This window comes from Galeopterus variegatus, unplaced genomic scaffold (genome assembly GCF_000696425.1).
Source record: "Galeopterus variegatus unplaced genomic scaffold, G_variegatus-3.0.2 Scaffold3439, whole genome shotgun sequence".
Lineage (NCBI taxonomy): Eukaryota > Metazoa > Chordata > Mammalia > Dermoptera > Cynocephalidae > Galeopterus > Galeopterus variegatus.
This window is the reverse complement of record NW_007729550.1, coordinates 202,077-211,345: the sequence shown is the minus strand read 5'-3', so window position 1 is coordinate 211,345 and position 9,269 is coordinate 202,077. Positions and strand designations below refer to the sequence as shown.

The following is a 9,269-nucleotide window of genomic DNA, read 5'->3' as shown; positions in this document are numbered from 1 at the left end:
GGCTCCCCATAATTGTTAGATGATGAATGAACAAATTTAAAAATTAGGCCATATTATCTATTTGATGCCAAAACACAGGCTAAAGTGATAGGAGACATAACCACCAATCTATAAGGCCACTGTCAAATATGCCCTAATTTAATTTGAGAAAGTCAACCAAACATACTTGAAAAGAGACTGAATAATCCACTCCTCTGTGTGTGTGTGTGTGTGTGTGTATGTGTGTGGTTTTATTCCCCCTACTATCAAGTCACTTAGATTTGTTTTGATTTACAACTAGAATGGAATCAATGGAAAGAACTCCCCAAAACAGCCTTCAGCTGTACTGATCTAACTTCCATAACAGTGAAACTTAGAACATATTTGAGGTGAGGCTGCATTGGGATTCCTTCTGGAGTAGAAAGTTCCATGTAACCAGATGGAAATTTCTAGATACTTAATTCCCACCACTAGTTCAACAGAAGACAGCGTCCAGGGAGAGGAGAAAGGAAAGGAGCCCGTGAACCAGCACATGCAGGGGAGGTCGCTTGGGCCCACTGGCAGTCACATCTCACATCCTCCTCACACCCGTGACATAGCTGGTGCTGAGCTTAAAGTGTGAGCTCCAGAGCCAGGCCGTCTATGGGCAAAGCCTGGCTCTGAGATCTTGCACAAATATTAGCCATGTCCTTCAGCCAGTCTCCCCCTCTGCCAGATAAGGATAATAATTCTATCACGTGGGGCCGCCGTGAGACTCTAAATGAAGAGTGCTGACACGCGATAAGCACTCAGCAAATTTAGCTGTTGTGTTTTCTTCATTCAAACACTGAAGCGCTGACAGGCTGAAGAACTTGTTCAAGTCCCAGAACTAACCTATAGAGAAGGCCGGCTTCGAACACAGGTCTGTTTTACCCCACAGCCCACCATCCTGGCTCTGAGAAGGCTTAAGATTTCTCTACAATGCTTCCACCCCCTTTCCTGTTCTGGTCTCTTCCTTGGTTGCTTCCTCTTCTCTTTTTGTTTTTTCTACACACGCACTTCTTTTCTTTCCTAAAGCCTTCCCTTCCCCCTCTCTTTCCAGCGGCGGTAGATTTACACTTTTAGCAAGGACACAGAGGGAAGCAATGCTTACACAGACATTCTGAAAATGCTCTCAGGGCTTCAGGATTATGAAGAGTGACCCAGGAATCAAGCACAGGTGACTGAAGGAAAGGGGATCTGACATTTACTAACCATCTACTAAGTGCTAGGTAATGTTTGGACGATTTATATACACTATCTCATGTAATCCTCACAGAACACAGGGGGTGCATCCGATGACACCTGCTTTATAGCTGAGGACAAGGAGTCTGACAAAGGTTAAATGATTTACAAAAGCTGTTAGATGGCAGAGCTGACAGCTGAGCCCAGGATTGCTGTCTCCAAAGCCCCCACTCTTCCCATTACAGGTCACTATATTAAGCAAAGACCTGAACACTCCTCAAACTAGATAATCCAGACACTGACTACATAATCAGGATTTGGAAATTTGGGTGTGCTCAGTGTCAAAGCCAGTTGACTTGTTCCACAGTAGTTAATTACATATTGGTAAAATATTGGAAGGGAACGCTCATGGCTTCATTAAAGATCCTCAACCTAACAGATTTTACAGAGCTCAGAATCAAATTCTGGAATCGTACTCTCTTTACAGGATAAATTGCAAGCGAAACTGAAATTTTAATGGTTCCCACCTGCAGTGTTCGCCTCTATAGGAGAGAAACCATTAGTTGAATCTGTATGAGTTTCAAAGTGTAAAATCTCATGACCAGTGGTGTCAAATCACAGCTGCTTAAAACAACATAAGAGCTAATAGTGAAGACAATCTTTGACATTCAACTGTCACAAAACCACTTGAAGTTCTACCCTCTGTGTTATCTAATAAAAGACAGAAAAAACTACTATAGACAGGCGTGAAAAAAAAGTCAAAGGTCAGTGTGTTCAAGTGATTTCAAAACAAGTAGGTACAAATGACTAAGAATACAAATATGAGACATAGAAGTCAGCTCTCTTGAAATGAAACTACCTCCTATGTGAAGGGGGAAAATGTAGGGTTAAAGAGGAGGAAGCCACTTTTTTTTTTTTTTGATGAAAAAAGAGAACATTCTAAATTAAGCAGGAGATTGGCCTAAATGACCTAAATGACCTCAAGAGTTCTTTCAACTCTAAGATCCCGAGATTCTAGGATTCTAAGAAATGGTATTCATGGTGAGTGAATCAGAACCAAGCCATGTGTTGCTTCTGAGATAAGCTTCCATGTTTGAAGCCAAGGCAAGTTCAGGGGCCTGGACAAGAGCAGGTGAATCACAGGGTGGAAACAATCCCTCCATGGGGATTTTAGCAGGCAGTGGGGAGAAGTGTAGAGATCTGCAAGAGCAGCGGGAATATGGAAAAGGCATATCCTGAGAGGCAGAGGACTACATGAAACACACGTGAGCTTTTCTCCCTGTCCTGATCTAAGCCATGCTCGGAGTGGGACAAGATAGAGACACGCCATTCACTACCTTGGTTCCTTGATGTCCACTCTTTGGTCTGTGATACATTTATCTAAAATACAGTTGCAAATGGCTCAATTCAAACAGGTTTTACAAACAGCTACTTGAGTAACCAAGTTTTTAGAGGTAGGCTCAGGCCTTGAGATGGTATCATTTGCTATGCCTCATGTGAAGGTCCTACCCAGACTCCTCTGTCTCCCCTCTCCTTGACTGGTGACTTTTAGCACTTGGTTCACTCTCTCTTTCCACCCTCTTCCTGTCACTGTTCTTGGTGGCTCATGTCCACACGGGCGTTCCTTCCAGCGGCTGGTACTGTCAGTCCCTCCACGTGCCCACTTCCAATGGTCTGTTTCTCTCAACGGATGACTTTGCCTCAGACTTCACTGAGCAAAAGAAAGCAATAGCACAGGAATTCCCTCATCTTTCCACCATGAAAACTTCCATACTTCCCCATCAGTTCCCTGACACAGCACTGCTGGTGTCACAATGGATGAAGCATTCCTAATTCCACCACAGTCCATCCCTTAACTAGAGTTCTGGATCCCATCCCCTCTTGCTTTATCAAGGACCTCTCTGACCATTATCCCCACCTTCCCTGCCTCATTAATTTCTCCCTCTCTGCTGGTCCCTTATCATCCTTTCACAAATCTACTATATTATCTCTGATCCTAAAAACGAAACCAAAGAACAAATTTCTTGATACCACATCCTGCTCCAGTTACTGCCCCGCATCTCTGCTCCCCTTCAAGAGCTTCCTGAAAAGAGCTGTGAATTGTCATTGTCTTCGTTCTCTCACCTCACGTTCCCTCTCGACCTCACTTGTGAAGAGCTTGTTTCTTCATAGAAGCAGGGATGTTTAATCCATACTAAAATCAAGGACGGCACTCTGAGCTATACTAGGCACTGGCAAATCAACCACAACCAGTCAAAACCTCAGACTCAAGTGCTTATAGTCTACCTTGGAAGGTTAGGGAAAGATTCCCAAAAGAGGAGACACCAAGATGAAATCCAAAGTCCAAAGGGAATTCTGGTGGCCTTCCTCCATGCTATGGACTGATCCTCAATGTGATGGTATTTGAAGGGGTTGGGATCAGAGGAGATTAGAAGAGACCAAAAGAAGGAGAAATGGGATAGGGACTGTTACTGGATCTCAAGCATAACATTTTCCTCTAATGAAAATGTTTGCATGTACATACCTTTAGAAGGGTAGAGAACCATTCATTCTCATTTCCTTAAGCCTTAGGCAAAAAGACACAAGTATGACGTTTTCAAGTTTGGCTAGTTTAGGGGCCAGCAAACTATGGCCCATCCGCCAAATCCAGCCTGCTGCCTATCTTTGTATGGCCTGTGAACTAATATGGTTGTTATGTTTTTTAAATGGTTGAAAACAAATTTTAAAAAAGAATCATTTTTAGTGATGTGAAAATTACATAAAATTCAGATTTCAGTGTCTATAAATAAAGTTTTATTGGAATACAACTTTGCCTGTTTATGTATTATCAATGACTGCTTACACATTACAAGAGCAAATTTCAGTAGCTGTGACAGAGACTGTATGGACTGCAAAACTGAAAATATTTACTATCTGGACCTTTAGAGAGAATGTTTGCCAACCCCCAAGCTAGACTGTTATGAAATGCTTATGATCTGAGGTGGTAAAATAACCTCTAGTATTTAATTGTTCACACCTATCTTAGCAATATTTTACAATTACAAATGAATGATGGATTTTGTATCTTCTCCATGTGGGAGGGGTGGCTGCAACTGGTGAGCCTTGCATTTTCTCCCCTGTTGGGCGTCTCTCCCCCTCTCCCATGCCATCACCATGACTGGGGAGGCTCCTCCTTCATTGCCCTGGCCCAAGTATGAACATGCAATGCCTCCTTCATTAATTGTCCATAATAGAGCTGAGCATGACCAAAACATGTAAATAAGACTTTAAAAATTAGTGTATGAACAGACAGAAACACATACTGATAAGACAGCTCTAAAGAAAGTCTCATTCATCTTTATTTTGCAGCCTTCTCCTGGATATTCAAAGTTGGTGAAAATCTGGGCATATTCTCAGGCATGTCTGGACACCCTGAAGCCCAAATTCAAGAATGTTTTCCTACTAGAAGGAGAGAAGGAGAATATGGTTGCTCACTTCCCAGTATCAGGCCTGCCTTTGATGGATGCTGATTTCGGAACTGTCCTCCTAAACAGAGGAAAGTGGTTTCTTTCCTCCTAACCCTTATTTGGTGGTCATTTAAAAAGTGTTTCTCCTAGAGGACCATGACAGGAATTGAATTTAATGACATAGGAAAGGTCCATATGGAGTAAAGAATGCCTTCACCCACTGCTGAAATAATATAAATAGTTGTGCCCAATCCACCAAGAGATGGCATGTTCCTCCCAGAGCTGAGAAGCCAAGGCTGCAAAGAGCTCTATCACAAAATCATTCACAGTTTTAGAGAGTACCTAAAAAAAAGCTTACTAGTAATTTTTTAAAATGCCAAGTTACATATGAATACACACTTAAAGGGGTAAAAGGAAGAAGTGTTAAAAAAAATTCACACCTTTTAGGTTTACATCAGTTGGTGTTTCATAAAGAAACTGATGACAGAAACAGTGGTGAGGGGTGAGAACCAGGCAGTGTAGAGTAAGAGAAAAGAGACCCTACGACAACCCACAAAAGATCAAACACAGAAAAGGGAGATTCAGACATTGAAAGGAAGCCAACTGAGCGTGGTAAACATGGAGTATAGCACAGAGGTTTCTCTCTTTCTGAAGCCCTGCGATTACTCTGAATAAGCTCGCTTCCTGGGTTCAATTCATAACCATCTACAAGTTCATAACCATAGTGAGTTGCTGTACTCATTGTTGTGATGGTGGTTGATTCTATAGGATATAAGGAAGTTACTGCCCTGCCTTTAAGGAGTTTTAATTCAACAGCTAAACACCTAAAAAGAAAAAGGAAGAGAAGAAAAACATTTTCACACATCTCTAAACAGGTTATTATCAAATTTAAGAATGACAATTCTCAAGCCCAGAATTTCCCTAGTTTATAGTTTAGCCTCATGTGATACAACTTAAATATTTCTCAGCCTATTTACTACCTCAGACTTGGACAGAAAATAGGGATGATTTTTAAAAATTTTATCTGTACTATATATAAACAAAATCTAATCCATGAGGCATTAAAGAACACATTTTTGACTATGTATAATAAAAGGATGATAAGAGTAAGCTCTGGGTTCTAAAATGATAGGCAGAGAGCAAAGGGCTCAACATTAAGAAATTTTATCATAAAACAATAGGTAATAAATTATCATTTTTTAGATCAACATAATTTTTTAAAAATAGATAAATGCAGTTAATACAAGAAGGAAGAATATAAGATTATTCTACAAATTATATATTAGGTATAATATTCTGGTAATAGGCCCTTTAGTTCCCACATGTCATTGGTATATCATTGCTAAGTGTCATCAGTTACCAAAAATGATAGTAATACATAGAAAATGAATGCAACTTAATCATGAGGATCGATTACATGCATACATATGTGAAAGTTTCACAAATAAGCATTTTGATTTTTGCACATTAATACTATAAAATTCCAGATAATAAACAATGGATTATATGCCAAAAATTTTTCTTCTGAACAAAATTTACATAAATTATGTAAAGTTCTATACTATGTCACTGAGTGCTTTTAGAAAAAACTAATAGTCAGATGGCTATTTCTTGTGTCTCCAAAGATTTGCTAACACTGGCCATAAAGTTTATTTAAGCGTTTTTGCTTCAATAAAATATTTGTTTATATTTCAATAAAATTGCTTTTCCAATAATTACCAAATAAGAAAAGTTCATCAAGCTGAAATATGTATTTGATTTCCTTTTCATAGCTCTGGGCAGTCAGGTGGTGCTCAGCTGCGCAGTGAATGCCCAAGACTTGAGGGGGTGCAATGCTGTGATATTTGGAGGAGAAATGATTGCTGGCTGTAAAGTTTTATGTTAAAATATTATGTCTCCAGGGCCGGCCCGGTGGCGCACTGCTACAGTGTGCCGCTTGGGAGTGCAGCGGCGCTCCTGCTGAGGGTTCGGATCCCACATACAGACCAGCTGCTCACTGGCTGAGCAAGGTGCGGATGCAACACCGAGGGTTGCGATCCCGTTGCCGGTCCTGGTCCGGTATGGGCGCAACACTGAGGGTTGCGATCTGTTGCCGGTCACGAAAAAAAAAAGACAAAAAGGGAAAAAATATATATATATATTATGTCTCCAGAGTCTACTTTCTTTCAAGGCTTTGGTATGGTTTATAAAGCCTTATTAATTTTCATAGAGTCAAAAGATGAAACATATCAAGGTTTAGCTGTATAGGAATGAGATTAATTACTGGTTATAGCTTTGTGGAATAAGAGAGTTACTGAGTGCTATGCTTTGAATGTGTCCCCTACATTTTGTGTGTTGGAAACTTAATCCCCAAATTCATATGTTGATTCGGAGTGGGGCCTTTAGGAGATAATTAGCATTAGGTAAGGTTATCAGGGTGAGGCCATGAGGGAACTGATGACTTTATAAGGAAAGGAAGAGAGACCTGAGTTGACATACACGCTTGCTCTGTCTTGCCACTTGATGCCTCCCCCCATGTCATGATGCACTGGGAGCATCGTAACCAGATGTCAGCACCGTGCTCTCAGACTTCCCAGCCTCCAGAACCATAAGCTAAACAANAGTTCTATACTATGTCACTGAGTGCTTTTAGAAAAAACTAATAGTCAGATGGCTATTTCTTTTGTCTCCAAAGATTTGCTAGCACCGGCCATAAAGTTTACATAAGCATTTTTGCTTCAATAAAATATTTGTTTATATTTCAATAAAATTGCTTTTCCAATAATTACCAAATAAGAAAAGTTCATCAAGCTGAAATATGTATTTGATTTCCTTTTCATAGCTCTGGGCAGTCAGGTGGTGCTCAGCTGCGCAGTGAATGCCCAAGACTTGAGGGGGTGCAGTGCTGTGATATTTGGAGGAGAAAGGATTGCTGGCTGTAAAGTTTTATGTTAAAATATTATGTCTCCAGAGTCTACTTTCTTTCAAGGCTTTGGTATGGTTTATAAAGCCTTATTAATTTTCATAGAGTCAAAAAGATGAAATGTATCAAGGTTTAGCTGTATAGGAATGAGATTAATTACTGGTTATAGCTTTGTGGAATAAGAGAGTTACTGAGTGCTATGCTTTGAATGTGTCCCCCACATTTTGTGTGTTGGAAACTTAATCCCCAAATTCATATGTTGATTGGGAGTGGGGCCTTTAGGAGATGATTAGAATTAGATAAGATTATCAGGGTGGGGCCATGAGGGAACTGATGACTTTACAAGGAAGGGAAGAGAGACTTGAGTTGACACACACACTTGCTCTGTCTTGCCACTTGATGCCTCCCCCCATGTCATGATGCACTGGGAGCATCCTAACCAGATGTCAGCACCGTGCTCTCAGACTTCCCAGCCTCCAGAACCATAAGCTAAACAANTAACCAGATGTCAGCACCGTGCTCTCAGACTTCCCAGCCTCCAGAACCATAAGCTAAACAAACCTCTACTCTTTATAATCTACCCAGTCTGTGGTATTCAGTTATAGCAACAGAAAATGAACTAAGACACTGAGATAATAAGAGAAATAGGGATGAGTTGTAACCAAACATGACTGAGACATAAGCTTGTAACCAACATGACTAGTGACAAACAAGAGTAAGACTTACCTCATGTCAAAAATTTCCTATCAATATAAACATATCTCCCTGGGCAGTTTCAGTACTTAAGGTCAAAATTAACTTGTTAATTTATGCAATCNCATATCTCCCTGGGCAGTTTCAGTACTTAAGGTCAAAATTAACTTGTTAATTTATGCAATCGTACTTTTTGATTCAGCAGTAGTACTTTAGATTCTATTCCAAGGAAATCATTACATCTTCCTCTCTTCCTCCTTTTATTCCTCCCTCTCTTTTCTTTTCTTTCCTTTTTTTTTTCTTTCTTTCCTTTCTTTTTTTTTGGACACATACCTTGTTCTGGTGTTTGTGTTCTCGATGGTTGACTCCAATCACTCCAACTTCCTTTATAAAGATGTAACTTAGAGGAAATCTGAAATTCATATTCTGTAAATGGTTTCAGATCCAGCAAATCATGTCTTCCTTTGGCATTTGTAACATTAATCTTGAATCAGACAAGATTTTTTAAAAGTGCCTATTAATACTAAATTAATTTTAAAAATTTTAACATAAAAGGAAAAAACCAGACCAGATGACCCTTTAATTTTTTAGATCTACCATTCATTGAGAAGAAATATTGAAGACTAGTTTACTGAATACCCATGATATTAATCTGAAATAATAGCTTCTCATTAAAAAAACAAAAACAATCTCCTGGGACTCAGACCCCATCTGCACAGGTTTCAGAGGGCTTCTGAAGCCAGCTAAAACCTGAGTAAAGGCTGAAAACTATCAATTTTAAAAAGGCCTGGAGAAGTTTCAACACTAGAGATTATTTTTTATTTGGCTGCGATTAGAATGTGATGAACATTTCAGCATAGGCATAGAATTGGCTTCAAAAAGAAAACTTTAGTTATACCTCTCTTGAGAATTAAGTATATGCAGATCTGATCTTTTGTTATTATTACAAGCCATTGTATTTTACAACAATCCTGGAAGAAATCAGAATTCTATACTTTTTATTGTAAAAAATGTAATGTCTAATATTATATAAAATTGTAGACCTT

The 9,269-nt window shown here is 39.5% G+C and overlaps 1 protein-coding gene across 1 annotated transcript in view; it reads right to left on the bottom strand.

Annotated features, from left to right (window-relative positions):
- Nucleotides 1-9,269, bottom strand: part of LOC103600739 (interleukin-12 receptor subunit beta-2-like) — a gene marked incomplete at its 3' end in the record, with an annotated part of 37,405 nt that overhangs the window by 12,727 nt on the left and 15,409 nt on the right. The window contains exon 6 of the mRNA XM_008585070.1: nt 8,557-8,707. Coding sequence (XP_008583292.1) covers nt 8,557-8,707 — 151 coding nt within the window. The remainder of the gene's footprint in view (nt 1-8,556; nt 8,708-9,269) is intronic.